The sequence below is a fragment of the Ranitomeya imitator genome, chromosome 3 (genome assembly GCF_032444005.1).
Source record: "Ranitomeya imitator isolate aRanImi1 chromosome 3, aRanImi1.pri, whole genome shotgun sequence".
Taxonomy (NCBI): domain Eukaryota; kingdom Metazoa; phylum Chordata; class Amphibia; order Anura; family Dendrobatidae; genus Ranitomeya; species Ranitomeya imitator.
This window is the reverse complement of record NC_091284.1, coordinates 664,336,340-664,356,346: the sequence shown is the minus strand read 5'-3', so window position 1 is coordinate 664,356,346 and position 20,007 is coordinate 664,336,340. Positions and strand designations below refer to the sequence as shown.

Below are 20,007 nucleotides of genomic sequence, written 5' to 3'. Positions count from 1 at the left end.
ACAGCCCACATAGTGGTACATACACAGCACAGCCCACACAGTGGTATATACACAGCATAGCCCACACAGTGGTATATACACAGCACAGCCCACACAGTGGTATATACACAGCACAGCCCACACAGTGGTATATACACAGCACAGCCCACACAGTGGTATATACACAGCACAGCCCACACAGTGGTACATACACAGCACAGCCCACACAGTGGTATATACAGCACAACCCACATCTCATCCCCCCGATAATGGCTCCACACTCTCCTCACCTTTCCTCTTGCCTGCGCTGCTCCTGTCTCGGCGTCTGCAGTCTGCCCGGGACACAGCAGGTCTGTGATGATATGACGTCATCGTGCACCCGCAGTGTCAGAGGCAGAGTGGGGAATGATGGGAGAGGGAGCGTCAGCGGACGCTCTCTCCTCCATCATTGCATTGAACTATACTGGCGTCATAGACGCCGGTATAGTTGAATGCGGCGGCGGCACTGGCGGGAGTAGGGGGGAAAGAGTGCAGCGGCCCACTACTGGCACCGGCCCTTCTGGCATTTGCCAGAAGTGCCCGATGGCCAGTCCGGCCCTGGTCACCACCCACACACTTCCCTCCTCCTGAACTATAGCGTTTCTCGGACCCACATCCGCAGCAAAACTGCAGATATTTGTTACATCTCAATGAAAGTGTAAGGCCGGAGTCACACTACAGCGAGATACGGCCGAGTCTCGCAGGTTAAATACAAGCTCTGGCACCGGCACTCCGGAGCGGAGCGTGCGGCTCCATGTATTGCTATGCGGCTGCACGCTCTGCTCCGGAGTGCCGGTGCCAGAGCTTGGTTTTAACCTGCGAGACTCGGCCGTATCTCGCTGTAGTGTGATCCCGGCGTAAGCGTGCAGAAACGCTGCAGTTCGGCACAAAAGAAGTGACATGCTGCGGAGAAAAATAAAAGCGGCGTTTCGGTGCGGCCTTTTCCGCAGCATGTGCACAACAAGTCTGCGGCTCCCATAGACTTACATTGGTTGTGAACAACAAGTCTGCGGCTCCCATAGACTTACATTGGTTGTGCACAACACTTTGGATTTAATGCAATTACGTACTGCAAAAAACGCTGCGGATCTGCAATCAAATCCGCAACGTGTGCACACAGTCTTAGCATTTAGTGAACCTAGCAAAAAGGCAAGCAAAAAACAAGTGTGGGATTGCACTTTTTTTGCAATTTCATCGCACTTTGAATTTTTTTCACATTTTCTACTACATGACATGGTAAAACCAATGATGTCGTTCAAAAGTAGAACTTGTCCCGCAAAAGAGAAGCCCTCACATGGCCAAATTGACGGAAACATTATGGCTCTGGAAAGAAGGGGAGCGATAAACGAAAAAAGCTCCAGGGGTGAAGGGGTTTAGAAACATGGATATGGACATATCTATGGAAATAGATATATAGATATATCTGTATGTATCTATCTATCTATCTATCTATCCCATATCTATCTATCTATCTAATATCTATCTATCTATCTAATATCTATCTGTCTATTTATCTAATATCTATCTATCTAATATCTATCTATCTATTTATCTAATATCTATCTATCTAATATCTATCTAATATCTATCTATGTAATATCTATCTAATATCTATCTATCTAATATCTATCTATCCCATATCTATCTATCTATCTATCTATCTATCTATCTATCTATCTATCTATTTATCTATCTAATATCTATCTATCTATCTATCTATCTATCTGTGTGTAATGGAGTGTGGGTTGGACACATGTAAAAGAGGAGTTGGACAGAAATGACACCACAAATCTTTTTGAAGAGAGAGGAGGGAGGGGTGTGGGTGTGTTTTTGGAGTGGGTGTGCTAGGTTCGGGCTTAGTGGCAGTGCAAAGCATCATGGAACTTGTAGTATTAGGGCACAATAAGGAAGTTGTCGATTAACCCCATGAGAGCTGAATCCAGCACTGAAGATGTGCTGCTACAGCATGATAACAGGTAATATTGCTAAAATAAACACAGTAGATGTTTTCAGTGGCACATAATAGCAAGATTTATGAAAAAAAAAAAAAAACTTTATAGTAGTGGACAACTTCTTTAAGTGAGCTAATATATTACCATTATAAAGTGAGGAAGGCTCAACTGTGATCTGCTCCATTACAACTGTATGGCAGAAGTGTAGTCCTCATCAGTAACTGTGATGGGCGCTTCTAGGGGGATTACTGGTGACTGGGTGGGTCACCATGGGATCAAATAATCTAACATGCAGCAAATATGCTGTGAATCTTCATATGGAACAATTAAATAGCTATTGTGTTCTCATATCTCCTTCTATCTAGTGAATGGTGCTGGCCTGGCCATGGCAACAATGGATATCATAAAGCTTCATGGAGGAACGCCAGCAAATTTCTTGGATGTTGGTGGAGGTGCGACTGTCCACCAAGTAACAGAAGCCTTCAGACTTATCACATCGGATAAAAAGGTACCAGTCACTTTTCCTTTTTGCGCGTTATGATGCTAGTAAAATGTCTGAATGGAATCACTTAACCAAGTCTTATACACGGCTGAGAACACATGATTTTCAACTTGGAAGTTTATTTATAAATGATCTGTTAGGCCGGTAATTCTTCATACAGTATTGTTTGTCTGGTGTCTTAAAGCCCTTATGTTGTTGACTTTGCTTAATATGTGCCTAAGATGATAAAATATCTCCCCGTAATTCCATAGCTCAGAGAGAGACCGAGCACATTGATATGTCAAATTAGAGAAAATTTCCCTTTAGGCACATTTAATGCTCCTTCTCTTCTCTCCCCACTGCCGCCTGAAGGAGTTCATTGGCAAGATCCGTCTCCAGAGTTCACACAAGCACACACACACGAGGAGAGACCCTGCTCCAATAAGTTTCCATAGCACGTTCTCATAAGCAGCAGTACTGGGGTGAGATAAAACGCTTAGGCTAGGGTCACATTGCGTTAGTGCAACCCGTTTAGCGCTAGCGGGTTGCGCTAACGCAATGTTTTTACTGTGGCCGCGTCCCGGGGTCGCGGTAACGTCCCCGCTCTCGCAGATCCCCGATCTGCGAGAGCGGGGAACGGACCGCAGGCGCGCCTCGGACGCTGCAAGCAGCGTCCGCGGCACGCCAGGAAACACAGGTGCGTCGCTAGCGCGTGCCGAACATGGCACGCGCTAGTGCTGCGCGTTCCCATTGCCGTGAATGGGCGCGCTAATGGACGCGTTGCACGGCGTTAATTTCGCCGTGCAACGCTGTCCGTTAAGCACGTTCCCATAACGCAATGGGAACCCAGCCTTACTGGAAAGCTGCAGTACTATCTGTTTCTGCCTCACTATCACGCTCCAGCTGCTTCCTCCTCTCTGAAGACTTTTATGGACAGCTGTAACCTCATTGATTTATGGACATTTGTTTTATAGTTTGGTCATGTAACACATTTCAGATTCACACCTACAGATTGTTTCCTGTAGAGTGCTTTCCTTGTACGTTCAGCAAAATGATGTCCCTGGAAGTATCTGACCTCTAGCACTGCTGGTTTTTACTTGCTGTCCTCACTTGTATTTGCTAATTTGCACTTCTCTTCTTTAGTATTGATGTATACCACTGTCATTATTTGTTCCATTTAGGTTTTGGCTATCCTAGTGAATATTTTTGGTGGAATTATGAGATGTGACGTTATTGCACAAGGCATTATAATGGCTGTAAAAGATCTGGAACTTAGGATACCTATTGTGGTTCGCTTACAAGGTAAATAAATAACTTCATTTGTTTGAACTTGTTAACTCTGTTTAGTTCAACTTTCTTTTATTGGAAATCTGTCACCAGGTTCTTGCCGCCTGATCTGAGAGCGCTATGATGTAACATAGTAACATAGTTATTAAGGTTGAAGGAAGACTATAAGTCCATCTAGTTCAACCCATAGCCTAACCTAACATGCCCTAACATGTTGATCCAGAGGAAGGCAAAAAAACCATGTGGCAAAGAGTAAGCTCCACATTGGGGAAAAAAATTCCTTCCAGACTCCACATACGGCAATCAGATTAGTTCCCTGGATCAACGCCCTATCAAGGAATCTAGTGTATATACCCTGTAACATTATACTTTTCAAGAAAAGCATCCAGTCCCCTCTTAAATTTTAGTAATGAATCACTCATTACAACATCATACGGCAGAGAGAGTTCCATAGTCTCACTGCTCTTAGGGTATGTGCACACGTTGTGGATTTGCTGCGGATCCGCAGCGTTTTTTGCGGTGCAGAAACACTGCAGATCCGCAAATGATTTATAGTACAATGTAAATCAATGTGAAAAAAAAAAAAACGCTGTGCTGATGGTGCGAAAAATTCCATATGGAAATCTGCGGATTAAAAGAAGTAGCATGTCACTTCTTTTTTGCGGATCTGAAGCGTTTTTGTACCAACACCATTTTTTTTAGGGACCACATCTCATTTGAAGTCATTTTGAGGGGTCTATATGATAGAAAATACCCAAGTGTGACACCATTCTAAAAACTGCACCCCTCATGGTGCTCAAAACCTTATTCAAGAAGTTTATTAACCCTTCTGGTGCTTCACAGGAATTTTTGGAATGTTTAAATAAAAATGAACATTTAACTATTTTTCACAAGAAATTTACTTCAGCTCCAATTAGTTTTATTTTACCAACGGTAACAGGAGAAAATGGACCCCAAACGTTGTTGTACAATTTGTCCTGAGTACACCGATACCCTATATGTGGGGGTAAACCACTGTTTGGGCGCATGACAGAGCTCGGAAGCGAAGGAGCGCCGTTTGACTTTTCAATGCAAAATTGACTGGAATCGAGATGGGACACCATGTTGCGTTTGGAGAGCCCCTGATGTGCCTAAACATTGAAACCCCCCACAAGTGACACCATTTTGGAAAGTAGACCCCCTAAGGAACTTATCTAGAGGTGTGGTGAGCACTTTGACCCACCAAGTGCTTCACAGAAGTTTATAATGCAGAACCGTAAAAATAAAAAATCATATTTTTTCACAAAAATTATCTTTTCGCCCCCAATGTTTTATTTTCCTAAGGGTAAGAGAAGAAATTGGACCCCAAAAGTTGTTGTACAATTTGTCCTGAGTACGCTGATACCCCATATGTGAGGGGTAAACCACTGTTTGGGCGCATGGGAGAGCTCGGAAGGGAAGGAGCGCCGTTTGACTTTTCAATGCAAAATTGACAGGAATTGAGATGGGATGCCATGTTGCGTTTAGAGAGCCACTGATGTGCCTAAACATTGAAACCCCCCACAAGTGACACCATTTTGGAAAGTAGACCCCCTAAGGAACTTATCTAGATGTGTTTTGAGCGCTTTGACCCACCAAGGGCTTCACAGAAGTTTATAATGCAGAGCCGTAAAAATAAAACAAAAACTTTTTCCCACAAAAATTATTTTTTTAGCCCCCAGTTTTGTATTTTCCCGAGGGTAACAGGAGAAATTGGACCCCAAAATTTGTTGCCCAATTTGTCCTGTGTGTGATTATACACAATATGTGGGGGGAACCACTGTTTGGGCGCATGGGAGGGCTCGGAAGGGAAGGAGCGCCATTTGGAATGCAGACTTAGATGGAATGGTCTACAGGTGTCACATTGCGTTTGCAGAGCCCCTAATGTACCTAAACAGTAGAAACCCCCCACAAGTGACACCATTTTGGAAACTAGACCCCCCAGGGAACTCATCTAGATGTGTTGTGAGAACTTTGAACCCCCAAATGTTTCACTACAGTTTATAACGCAGAGCCGTGAAAATAAAAAATCTTTTTTTTTCCCCACAAAAATTATTTTTTAGCCCCCAGTTTTGTATTTTCCCAAGGGTAACAGGAGAAATTGGACCCCAAAAGTTGTTGTCCTATTTGTCCTGAGTACGCTGATACCCCATATGTTGGGGTAAACCCCTGTTTGGGCACACGGGAGAGCTCGGAAGGGAAGGAGCACTGTTTTACTTTTTCAACGCAGAATTGGCTGGAATTGAGATCGGACGCCATGTCGTGTTTGGAGAGCCCCTGATGTGCCTAAGCAGTGGAAACCCCCAAATTATAACTGAAACCCTAATCCAAACACACCCCTAACCCTAATTCCAGCGGTAACCCTAACCACACCTCTAACCCTGACACACCCCTAACCCTAATCCCAACCCTATTCCCAACTGTAAATGTAATCTAACCCTAACTTTAGCCCCAGCCCTAACCCTAGCCCCAACACTAGCCCCAACACTAGCCCCAACACTAGCCCCAACACTAGCCCCAACACTAGCCCTAACACTAGCCCTAACACTAGCCCTAACACTAGCCCTAACACTAGCCCTAACACTAGCCCTAACACTAGCCCTAACACTAGCCCTAACACTAGCCCTAACACTAGCCCTAACACTAGCCCTAACACTAGCCCTAACACTAGCCCTAACACTAGCCCTAACACTAGCCCTAACACTAGCCCTAACGGGAAAATGGAAATAAATACATTTTTTAAATTTTTCCCTAACTAAGGGGGTGATGAAGGGGGGTTTGATTTACTTTTATAGCGGGTTTTTTAGCGGATTTTTATGATTGGCAGCCGTCACACACTGAAAGACACTTTTTATTGCAAAAAATATTTTTTGCGTTACCACATTTTGAGAGCTATCATTTTTCCATATTTTGGTCCACGGAGTCATGTGAGGTCTTGTTTTTTGCGGGACGAGTTGACGGTCTTATTGGTAACATTTTCGGGCATGTGACATTTTTTGATCGCTTTTTATTCCGATTTTTGTGAGGAAGAATGACCAAAATCCAGCTATTCATGAATTTCTTTTGGGGGAGGCGTTTATACAGTTCCGCGTTTGGTAAAATTGATAAAGCAGTTTTATTCTTCGGGTCAGTACGATTACAGCGACACCTCATTTATATCATTTTTTTATGTTTTGGCGCTTTTATACGATAAAAACTATTTTACAGAAAAAATAATTATTTTTGCATCGTTTTATTCTCAGGACTATAACTTTTTTTATTATTTTGCTGATGATGCTGTATCGCGGCTCGTTTTTTGCGGGACAAGATAACGTTTTCAGCGGTACCATGGTTATTTATATCTGCCTTTTTGATCGCGCGTTATTACACTTTTTGTTCGGCGGCATGATAATAAAGCGTTGTTTTTTGCCTCGTTTTTTTTTTTTTTCTTCTTACGGTGTTTACTGAAGGGGTTAACTAGTGGGCCAGTTTTATAGGTCGGGTCGTTATGCACGCGGCGATACTAAATATGTGTACTTTTATTGTTTGTTTTTTGTTTATTTAGATGAAGAAATGTATTTATGGGAATAATATACATATTTTTTTCATTATTTAGGAATATTTTCTTTTATTTTTTTTTACATATTTGGAAAATTTTTTTTTTTACTTTGTCCCAGGGGGGGACATCACAGATCGGTGATCTGACAGTTTGCACAGCACTCTGTCAGATCACCGATCTGACTTACAGCACTGCAGGCTTCACAGTGCCTGCTCTGCGCAGGCTCTGTGAAGCCACCTCCCTCCCTACAGGACCCGGATGCCGCGGCCATCTTGGATCTGGGTCTGGAGCAGGGAGGGAGGTATAGAGACCCTCGCAGCAACGCGATCACATCGCGTTGCTGCGGGGGGCTCAGGGAAGCCCGCAGGGAGCCCCCTCTCTGCGCGATGCTTCCCTGTACCACTGGCACATCGCGATCATGTTTGATCGCGGTGTGCCGGGGGTTAATGTGCCGGGAGCGGTCCGTGACCGCTCCTGGCACATAGTGCCGGATGTCAGCTGCGATAAGCAGCTGACACCTGGCCGCGATCGGCCGCGCTCCCCCGTGAGCGCGGCCGATCGTGTATGACGTACTATCCCGTCGGTGGTCATAGGGCCCACCCCACCTTGACGGGTTAGTACGTCTAATGTCAGAAAGGGGTTAAGGTCAAAATAGGCTGAGTCATGAAGGGGTTAAATGATTAACTGTTCTAACCCCACCCCACCCCCAATTTCATTTTGTGCTCAGGTAACTATCTGCACTATCCACTATCTCTCCTCCTATAAAATGATTACACTTCCCCCCATTCCCTAGTTTAAACACTGCTCCAGCCTTCTAGCCATTTTCTCCCCCAGCACAGCTGCACCTTCCTCATTGAGGTGCAGCCCGTCCCTAGCGTAGAACCTGTAGCCAACTGAGAAGTCGGCCCAGTTCTGCAGGAACCCAAACCCCTCCTTCCTACACCAATTCTTGAGCCACTTATTAAGCTTCCTAATCTCCCATTGTCTCTCTGTCGTGGTACAGGCAGTATTTCAGAAAATACCACCTTGGAGGTCCTTGCTTTCACATTGCAGCCTCATTCCCTGAAATTATCTTTAACCCCTTCACGACGTGCCCCATACTAGTACGGCGCATGTCGTGTCTCCCCTTTTGATGTGGGCTCCGGCGGTGAGCCCACATCAAAGTCGCGACATGTCAGCTGTTTTGTACAGTTGACATGTGCGTGCAATCGCGATTCACCCGCCGCTATTAACCAGTTGAATACCGCTGTCAAACGCTGACAGCGGCATTTAACCGGTGCTTCCGGACGCGCGGCTGGAAATAATCGCATCGCCGACCCCTGTCACATGATTGGGGGACAGCGATGTGTCAGGATAGTAACCATACAGGTCCTTGCGACCTCTATGATTACTGATGCCGGTTTGCTGTGAGCGCCGCTCTGTGGTCGGCGCTCATAGCAAGCCTGCAATTCAGCTACATAGCAGCGATCTGAGAATTTGGTCTCAAAATGCCAGAATTCTGGGGTACATACCAAGTGCCACATTTATTAACCCCTTCCCGACCCATGACGCCACGTAGGCGTCATGAAAGTCGGTGCCAATCCGACCCATGACGCCTATGTGGCGTCATGGAAAGATCGCGTCCCTGCAGATCGGGTGAAAGGGTTAACTCCCATTTCACCCGATCTGCAGGGACAGGGGGAGTGGTAGTTTAGCCCAGGGGGGGTGGCTTCACCCCCCCCGTGGCTACGATCGCTCTGATTGGCAGTTTCACTTTCAACAGCCAATCAGAGCGATTTGTAATATTTCACCTATTATAACGGGTGAAATATTACAATCCAGCCATGGCCGATGCTGCAATATCATCGGCCATGGCTGGAAATACTAATGTGCCCCCACCCCACCGATCGCCCCCCCCAGCCCTCCAATCTGCCCGGTACACTGCCCCGCTCCCCTCCGTCCTGTGCTCCGCTCCCCCCGTGCTCTTGTCCGCTCACCCCCGTGCTCTTGTCCGCTCACCCCCGTGCTCCAATCACCCCCCGTGCTCTAATCACCCCCCGCACTCCGATCCACCCCCCCGTGCTCCGTTCCACCCCCCGTGCTCCGTTCCACCCCCCCGTGCTCCGTTCCACCCCCCCGTGCTCTTTCCACCCCCCCCCCCCCCCGTGCTCCGTTCCACCCCTCCCGCGTTCCGATCCACCCCCCCATGCTCCGATCCCCCCCCCCCCGTGTACCCCCCCACCCCATCATACTTACCGATCCTGCCGGGGTCCGTCCGTCTTCTCCCTGGGCGCCGCCATCTTCCAAAATGGCGGGCGCATGCGCAGTGCGCCCGCCGAATCTGCCGGCCGGCAGATTCGTTCAAAGTGCATTTTGATCACTGAGATATAATCTATCCCAGTGATCAAAATAAAAAAAATGATAAATGACCCCCTCCCCCCCCCTTTGTCACCCCCATAGGTAGGGACAATAAAAAAAATATAGAATTTTTTTTCTTTTCACTAATGTTAGAATAGGGTTAGGGGTAGGGTTAGGGCTAGGGTTAGGGTTTTGGTATATGCACACGTATTCTGGTCCTCTGCGGATTTTTCCGCTGCGGATTTGATAAATCCGCAGTGCTAAACCGCTGCGGATTTATGGCAGATTTACCATGTTTTTTCTACGCATTTCACTGCGGTTTTACAACTGCAGTTTTCTATTGGAGCAGTTGTAAAACCGCTGCGGAATCCGCAGAAAGAAGAGACATGCTGCGGAATGTAAACCGCTGCGTTTCCGTGCAGTTTTTCTGCAGCATGTGTACAGCGATTTTTGTTTCCCATAGGTTTACATTGAACTGTAAACTCATGGGAAACTGCTGCGGATCCGCAGCGTTTTCCGCAGCGTGTGCACATACCTTTAGAATTAGGCCATGTGCACACGGTGCGGATTTGGCTGCGGATCCGCAGCGGACTGGCCGCTGCGGATTCGCAGCAGTGTTCCATCAGGTTTACAGTACCAAGTAAACCTATGGAAAACCAAATCCGCTGTGCCCATGGTGCGGAAAATACCGTGCGGAATCCGCACATGAAATCCACACAAAAAACACTAGAAATCCGTGGAAAATCCGCAGGTAAAACGCAGTGCCTTTTACCCGCGGATTTTTCAAAAATGATGCTGAAAAATCTCACACGAATCCGCAACGTAGGCATAGCCTTAGGGTTAGGGTTGGGGTTGTGATTAGGGTTATGGCTACAGTTGGGATTAGGGTTACGGGTGTGGGGGGGTTAGTGCTGGAGTTAGAATTGAGGGGTTTCCACTGTTTAGGCACATCAGGGGTCTCCAAACGCAACATGGCGCCACCATTGATTCCAGCCAATCTCTTATTCAAAAATTCAAATGGTGCGCCCTCAATTCCGAGCCCCGACGTGTGCCCAAACAGTGGTTTACCCCCACATATGGGGTACCAGCATACTCAGGATAAACTGCGCAACAATTATTGGGGTCCAATTTCTCCTGTTACCCTTGTGAAAATAAAAAAATGCTTGCTAAAACATCATTTTTGAGGAAAGAAAAATGATTTTTTATTTTCACGGCTCTGTGTTGTAAACGTCTGTGAAGCACTTGGGGGTTCAAAGTGCTCACCACATATCTAGATAAGTTCCTTGGGGGGTCTAGTTTCTAAAATGGGGTCACTTGTGGGGGGTTTCTACTGTTTAGCCACATCAGTGGGCTCTGCAAACGCAACGTGACGCCCACAGAGCATTCCATCAAAGTCTGCATTTCAAAACGTCACTACTTCACTTCCGAGCCCCGGCATGTGCCCAAACAGTGGTTTACCCCCACATATGGGGTATCAGCGTACTCAGGAGAAACTGGACAACAACTTTTGGGGTCAAATTTCTCCTGTTACCCTTGGGAAAATAAAAAATTGCAGGCTAAAAGATCATTTTTGAGAAAATAATTTTTTTTTTTTTTCATGGCTCTGCGTTATAAACTTCTGTGAAGCACTTGGGGGTTCAAAGTCCTCACCACACATCTAGATTAGTTCCTTTGGGGGTCTAGTTTCCAAAATGGGGTCATTTGTGGGGGATCTCCAATGTTTAGGCATACAGGGGCTCTCCAAACGTGACATGGTGTCCGCTAATGATTGGAGCTAATTTTCCATTTAAAAAGCCAAATGGCGTGCCTTCCCTTCCGAGCCCTGCCGTGCGCCCAAACAGTGGTTTACCCCCACATATGGGGTATCAGCATACTCAGGACAAACTGGACAAGAACATTTGGGGTCCAATTTCTCCTATTACCCTTGGCAAAATAGGAAATTCCAGGCTAAAAAATCATTTTTGAGGAAAGAAAAATTATTTTTTATTTTCATGGCTCTGCGTTATAAACTTCTGTGAAGCACCTGGGGGCTTAAAGTGCTCAATATGCATCTAGATAAGTTCCTTGGGGGGTCTAGTTTCCAAAATGGGGTCACTTGTGGGGGAGCTCCAATGTTTAGGCACACAGGGGCTCTCCAAACGCGACATGGTGTCCGCTAACAATTGGAGCTAATTTTCTATTCAAAAAGTCAAATGGTGCGCCTTCCCTTCCGAGCCCTGCCGTGTGCCCAAACAGTGGTTTACCCCCACATATGAGGTATCGGCGTACTCGGGAGAAATCGCCCAACAAATTTTATGATCCATTTTATCCTATTGCCCATGTGAAAATGAAAAAATTGAGGCGAAAAGAATTTTTTTGTGAAAAAAAAAAAGTACTTTTTCATTTTTACAGATCAATTTGTGAAGCACCTGGGGGTTTAAAGTGCTCACTAGGCATCTAGATAAGTTCCTTGGGGGGTCTAGTTTCCAAAATGGGGTCACTTGTGGGGGAGCTCCAATGTTTAGGCACACAGGGGCTCTCCAAACGCGACATGGTGTCCGCTAACGATGGAGATAATTTTTCATTCAAAAAGTCAAATGGCGCTCCTTCCCTTCCGAGCCTTACCATGTGCCCAAACAGTGGTTTACCCCCACATGTGAGGTATTGGTGTACTCAGGAGAAATTGCCCAACAAATTTTAGGATCCATTTTATCCTGTTGCCCATGTGAAAATGAAAAAATTGAGGCTAAAAGAATTTTTTTGTGAAAAAAAATTACTTTTTCATTTTTACGGATCAATTTGTGAAGCACCTGGGGGTTCAAAGTGCTCACTATGCATCTAGATAAGTTCCTTGGGGCGTCTAGTTTCCAAAATGGGGTCACTTGTGGGGGAGCTCCAATTTTTAGGCACATGGGGGCTCTCCAAACGTGACATGGTGTCCGCTAAAGAGTGGAGCCAATTTTTCATTCAAAAAGTCAAATGGCGCTCCTTCCCTTCCAAGCCCTGCCGTGCGCCCAAACGGTGGTTTACCCCAACATATGAGGTATCAGTGTACTCAGGACAAATTGGACAACAACTTTCGTGGTTCAGTTTCTCCTTTTACCATTGGGAAAATAAAAACATTGTTGCTAAAAGATAATTTTTGTGACTAAAAAGTTAAATGTTCATTTTTTCCTTCCATGTTGCTTCTGCTGCTGTGAAGTACCTGAAGGGTTAATAAACTTCTTGAATGTGGTTTTAAGTACCTTGAGGGGTGCATTTTTTAGAATGGTGTCACTTTTGGGTATTTTCAGCCATATAGACCCCTCAAACTGACTTCAAATGTGAGGTGGTCCCTAAAAAAAATGGTTTTGTAAATTTCGTTGTAAAAATGAGAAATCGCTGGTCAAATTTTAACCCTTATAACTTCCTAGCAAAAAAAAAATTTTGTTTCCAAAATTGTGCTGATGTAAAGTATGCATGTGGGAAATGTTATTTATTAACTATTATGTGTCACATAACTCTCTGGTTTAACTGAATAAAAATTCAAAATGTGAAAATTGCAAAATTTTCAAAATTTTCGCCAAATTTCCGTTTTTATCACAAATAAACGCATAATTTATTGACCTAAATTTACCACTAACATGAAGCCCAATATGTCACGAAAAAACTATCTCAGAACCGCTAGGATCCGTTGAAGTGTTCCTGAGTTATTGTCTCATAAAGGGACACTGGTCAGAATTGCAAAAAACGGCCAGGTCATTAAGGTCAAAATAGGCTGGGTCATGAAGGGGTTAAGGGTTTTAGATACCTTACTAGGTACATTTAGAAGTGTCTACAAAAGCTGTTGTTGCTAAGGTTGTTTGTAAAACACAACACTAACTAATTTTCTTAAAGGTGTGCTCCAGTTTTTGGGTTCATAAAGTGGTCCAAAAATAAGCTAACAAATAGATGGCAGATAGTCTAAAAATGGCCTGAACTTCTCCTTCATTAGGCATTGTTATAAACACCTGAAGAGATGAACTGGAATATAAGTTGGTGTGTATTCAGGAAATAGGCGCATGTTCACCCTGGGCACAAAACAGACAAAACCCAAGATAAAAACATAAAAAGCAAATACCTGCAGTAAATAAATAAACAGCAATACTGCATGAAAATAATATAGTGTGTTTGGTAAACATAATTTTGTAAAAAAAAAAGTCAAAGCCATCCTACTATGTCATGATGACCCTATTCAGGACTGTCCTAACCTCCGGTATTAAAACCTTACTATTTATCACCGTGACAAGGTGGGATAGCTTTTACATTTTTATCAAAATTATGTTATGAAGCACTCTATATTATTTTAATGCACTATTGCGTTTTTTTTTATATTTACAGCAGGTTATTTGCTTTTATGTTGCTAGAATTCTGGTATATTTTTAGACTGTGTATCCTAAATGTACACGATCTATTACACAAGATTAGCAATAGTGATGAGCGAACGTGCTCTAATAAGGTGTTATCTGAGCATGCTTGGATGCTAACCGAGTGTTTTTAGCGTGCTAGAAAAATATGTTAGAGTCCCTGCGACTGCATGTCACACGGCTGTGCAACAACCACAACACTTGCAGGGATTGCCTGTTTGTTATAGATTGGTGTGAGTCTGAAGTTGACTTAGTGTGGAGACTTCCATGGGGTGGGACATCATGGGGTGGGAACTGAGACACCCACTGATTCCTCATAAGACCTCTTAGAAATGCACAGCTCAGGAGACCGGCTATGATTTTCTACTCACTGGATCCACTCTACGCTGTGTGCATGCTTTCCTTTCTCGTGGGGGCTTCAGAACTGGGTGACCCACCAATCTGTTCAGAATGGGCAGAAAACATTAAAAAAAATTCCAAAAGTTTAGATACTCTTTAAAGCGGATATCTTAAGTTTTAACGTTATTCCCGATCCACGGGATTGGGAATAGCTTTCCGATCACTGAGGGTCCAAGCACCATGATTCCCACCAATCCTGAGGACCGGGGATCTGAAGAGCCCCAGTTGAATGGACCCGTGGCATCTACACAACTGTTCCATTCTAATGGGATCGCCAAAGATCAGCAGAGCACTGCGGTCGGTAATCTCCAGCCCTACCAATAAGAATGAATGGAGCAGTAGTGTGGATGATCGACGTCTTCTCCTGTTCTCAGAAACGCTGGGGATCCTACCACCCTCAGAGCGGATAACTTTCCAACTTAAAACAACCCCTTTAAGAAGCATTAAAGAGGTTGTCGGTCTGAAACTACAAATCTGCAATCACTCTTTGTGACTGCAGACTTGTGAATCCTCACATCACGCACTGCTTGCTGTGAGGATTCTCCAGTGTCAGCTTTGGGAACAGCAGTTATGTGATATGCATACTCCAGGCCACAATCCAGCTATAAGAAAATACCAGGCATATACCGTTTAGCGTAAAATTTAGTGATATTTAATATTCACATAAAGACACTTCTGTGCACCCTTGGTGTGGCCTAAGCCTTTGTGCACCGTTATGGCCTAACATTGGAAAATTTAAAGGGAACCTATCACCAGATTTACCCCATGTAATGTAAGGCTCTATGCCACCTATAAGCCTTTGTTACAGCCTATATAAAGCTATATGTATGTTCTCAATCCCCTATGCAAGGCACAGACGGCGCGGTCCAGTCCTTGGGGCGCCTCTGGTCTTGATCCAAAGCCTCCTCTCTTGTTACAATTGTCATCCTCCTTACCTGCTTCATATGGATGATGCGTCCAACATCATCATGGTGTCCCCATCGCGCTTCTGCGCAGGCGCCCTTCTCTCTGCCCTGCCGAGGGAGAGCAAAATACTGTAGTGTGCATGAGCCTGAAAAAGCAAAAGAGCGCTGATGACAAGTAGGTACAGCTTGCGCATGTTCTCCATACTGAAGCCTCTCGTGTTCTCCGTAATGTGCTTCTTGCCTCCTGTAGTTTAGGGCGTAATAGGGTGTCCTTTAGTGATGAGCGAATATACTCGTTACTTGAGCATGCTCGGGTGTCCTCCGAATATTTTTTTAGTGCTCGGAGTTTGTTTTCCTTACCGCAGCTGGATGATTTACATCTGGGAATGCTGACACGCACAAAGGATCATTTTATATTTGCGTTTTAAAAATTGAATACAAATGAATGTGGCAGAAAAACGCTGATTTTCTTATTCTGGTGAAGGGAGATTTATTTTTTAAATCTTGTCCCAAGCGCCGCCCCCCTGCAGCTTGCCGCCCTAGGCACAGGACCTTTGGTGCCTAGTGGCAAATACTGGCCTTGACGTATTGCTTCCCACTAAATTACTGTGGAAGGTTCTAGTCATATGAATATCAAATGATTATACATAATTTGCCCCCATTGATTTCCTTTGCATTCTTTTTCAACGTTTGGGCATAATTTTTTTTTTTTTTTTTTCACAAGCACATTCTGCTTTACGGATAAATTTATTTTCTGAGTGTTGAGTGCTAGAATACAAGAGGCCTCTATAAAATGCTGGGATTTAATGTTCTTCCAATCTGTGCACCTAATCGTATGACCTTTATTCTGGAGGCTTGTTTTTGTCTGTACAATGGACAAATGGGAAAAGAAGATGAGATGATGTAGAAGGAGAGCAAAGATTAATTGGAGGGGTTGTAGATGAGGGATAGAATTGAAACATCAATACAGACTGTTCAGTCCTTGGAGATGAGTCACCAATAAGCTTTACAAACATATATGGAAAATGCAGTAATTGCCCATAACATCGTATACACAAAGTATGCTACCAGACATGTTTTTTTTAGTTTTATACATACAGTAACAGCCCGGTTTAGATTTTTTAGTTTTCTTTTTCTTTTGAATTTCCTGCATAGTGTATCTGATTATCCCAACATGTTTTGTCCCAGCTGTAGAATCCTTGAACCTGTAGGACTAAAGGGATTATCCCATAAACAATTTATCGCACATCCACATTATATATTCTAAATGTAGCACATCCAAGCTCTCGCCACCTCCTGTCGCCTCCAGCTCAAAAATATTTCCAGAATCCGTCCTTTCCTCAACCCTCACTCTACCAAAATGCTTGTGCATGCCCTAATCATCTCCCGCCTTGACTACTGCAGCATTCTCCTCTGTGGCCTACCTTCTAACACTCTCGCACCCCTCCAGTCCATCCTTAACTCTGCTGCCCGACTAATTAATCTCTCTCCTCGCTACACTCCTGCTTCCCCCTTTGCAAATCCCTTCACTGGCTCCCAATTTCCCAGTGTATCCAGTTTAAACTACTAACACTGACCTACAAAGCCATCCATAACCTGTCTCCTCCATATATCTATGGACTAATCTCTCAGTACCTTCCCTCACGTAATCTCCTGTCCTCCCAAGACCTGCTTCTCTCCTCCACGCTTATTCGCTCCTCATCCAGTCGCCTCCAAGACTTCTCCCGAATATCCCCCATCCTCTGGAATTCTGTGTCCCAACACGTCCGGTTATCCACCACATTTGGATCCTTCAAAAGAAACCTGAAAACCCACCTCTTCAAAGAAGCTTACAACCTGTAATGACCACACGGCCACCTCAACACCATTGGAGCTACTGCAGTCCCCGACCTACTGTCTCCTTCCCCATAATCCTGTAGAATGTAAGCCCAGGGTAAGGGCAGGGTCCTCGCCCCTTTGTATCAGTCTGTCATTGTTAGTTTATTTACTGTAAGTGATATTTGAATTTTGATGTAACCCCGTCTCATGAACAGCACCATGGAATTAATAGTGCTATATACATAAATAATAATAAATGTATGATAGTTTATTCTCTGACTGCTGAGACCTCCAGTAGTCACAAAAATGAAGAGCTATCAAAGTCCGCTGTGTGAATAGAGCACTAGGGAGCATGTGCAGCCACCACTTCTATACACAGTAAATGGAGCACTGGTCACACATGCTCACTACTGATCTGTTCTTATAGAGACTTTCATTTCCCTGTTCCTGTGATCGGTCCCCAGCGATCATACATTTATCGCTTATCTTGTGGATAACCGATATGTTTATAGAACAGCACCTTTTAATGCTCTGATCACATCTGCTGGATCCATTGTGACAATGCCCGATGGCCCCAATGACTTATAAAGGGGTCTGTCGAGTTCTGCCAAGTTGTCCGTTATTTTGACGGGAGAAGAGTATCGCGGCATGTAGCTCTTTTGGTTCCTGTTTTATATGATGGAATCAGAGATCGAAGCTCTGAAGGAAATAGTTTCCTTGTATAATTTCTAAACTAAAGAACAGGTTTAGGTTTAGTGAGATCTTTATTTTTTTTTTACTAAGTTAGTTTGCCTTTTTTTTCCCCTCAGGTACTAGAGTTGATGATGCCAAAGCACTGATAACCGCCAGCGGATTGAAAATACTGGCATGTGATGATCTGGATGAAGCTGCGAAAATGGTAATTGTTAAGAACTTTCTAGCATTGACCTCTCTGAGAAAGAGCTTTAGATTTTATGTCCTCTGAACCTGGCTTATCCGATTAGACACTTGGAGAGATCCTATCTTCAGCTCAGCATGCACAATGGAGCTGATATCACTGTAGGCCCTTCACTTTGAGTTATTCCAACCTGACTGTGCATTTGTTAAGGTACCGTCACACTAAGCGACGCTGCAGCGATACCGACAACGATCCGGATCGCTGCAGCGTCGCTGTTTGGTCGCTGGAGAGCTGTCACACAGACAGCTCTCCAGCGACCAACTATGCCGGTAACCAGGGTAAACATCGGGTTACTAAGAGCAGGGCCGCGCTTAGTAACCCGATGTTTACCCTGGTTACCAGCGTAAAAGTAAAAAACAAACAAACACTACATACTTGCCTTCCGCTGTCTGTCCCTCGGCGCTCTGCTTCTCTGCCCTGTGTAAGCACAGCAGCCGGAAAGCAGAGCGGTGACGTCACCGCTCTGCTTTCCGGCCGCTGTGCTTACACTGGGCAGAGAAGCAGAGCGCCGAGGGACAGACAGCGGAAGGTAAGTATGTAGTGTTTGTTTGTTTTTTACTTTTACAGGGCAGAGAAGCAGAGCGCCGAGGGACAGACAGCGGAAGGTAAGTATGTAGTGTTTGTTTTTTTTACTTTTACGCTGGTAACCAGGGTAAACATCGGGTTACTAAGCGCGGCCCTGCGCTTAGTAACCCGATGTTTACCCTGGTTACCAGCGAAGACATTGCTGAATCGGCGATGTCAGCAGGAAGTCCAGCGACGAAATAAAGTTCTGGACTTTCTGCAGCGACCAACGACATCACAGCAGGATTCTGATCGCTGCTGTGTGTCAAACTGAACGATATCGCTAGCCAGGACGCTGCAACGTCACGGATCGCTAGCGATATCGTTTAGTGTGACGGTACCTTTAAGTCTGGAGGATTTCTCATGGGTGCATGAACGTTTTTTGTTCCACTTTAATAGATTTAGAAATTAGTTAATATTACGTTTATTGGTGATCACTTAAAGATCCCGTTTTAGGGTTAAATATGCATCCCTACAACTCGATGGAAGAAATGCAATTTTAGCAGGCTCCACAAAAGTATTTCTGTCTATTTTGTTTCTTTCCAACTTTAAGTGGCGTGTAATTACTTCACATCTAATGTTCTCCTGGACTGTTCAGCTTGTATACAAACACACCACTTTCTGTGGGATTTTTTTCCATATCACAGAAGCACTTCAGAGCCATCCGCTGTGAGATAGAAAGTCTAGCTGAATAAGAATGCATTTTTAATTGACACAAAATGTTTGAAATTGAATTTTAATGTATATTCATAGTTTTTTTTTTTCTGTTTATGAAGACATGACTTTCAAACTTTTCAGAACTGAAAACTTGCCATAGACATCCATTTATAAAAAATATTTTCAGCGTGTTACTCTTAAGTTTTAAATAAATAGTTCTGAAATTTTATACTGATTCATAATATATTTTATTGGTTTTGGAGCTTTCGTATTCCTGTTTCAGAGCACCAAATCCTATCAATATGACCATAGTAGCATGATAAAGTGCTTGCTGCAGAGCACTCAGCATTTATGGCAGTTTCCCATAGGGAATGAAGGGACCAGAGGTCGACCATAAGCCCCTCCATTCTAACGAGGACAAAAGTGCCACATTCTGGCCATCAGTGGAAGGTTTCAGTGGTGGGACCTCCACCAATCTGCCATATTTTGCACATATCACTTTTCTAAGGATGCCATTAAAACCATTCTATAGTTTAGGGGGCCTTGGTTGATTTTATGTAGGGCAGTCTCTCAATTGGCATCCTGCCAGCATAGACTGGAGCTTCTTCCACTGCGATGGGTTATGTCTCTATCAGGTTTGACATTTTTTCCTATTATTTGCAAACTTGCTCTAGCTCTATGAGACTGGATGCATCTGTGAATTGCCATTTCTAAATCTTGCCACAGATTCTC

The 20,007-nt window shown here is 44.4% G+C and overlaps 1 protein-coding gene across 1 annotated transcript in view; it reads left to right on the top strand.

The window, feature by feature from the left end:
- The window catches only part of SUCLA2 (succinate-CoA ligase ADP-forming subunit beta), a 148,595-nt gene that overhangs the window by 118,861 nt on the left and 9,727 nt on the right, over positions 1-20,007 (top strand). Inside the window, exons 8-10 of the mRNA XM_069758283.1 lie at positions 2,336-2,478; positions 3,633-3,753; positions 17,927-18,015. Coding sequence (XP_069614384.1) covers positions 2,336-2,478; positions 3,633-3,753; positions 17,927-18,015 — 353 coding nt within the window. The remainder of the gene's footprint in view (positions 1-2,335; positions 2,479-3,632; positions 3,754-17,926; positions 18,016-20,007) is intronic.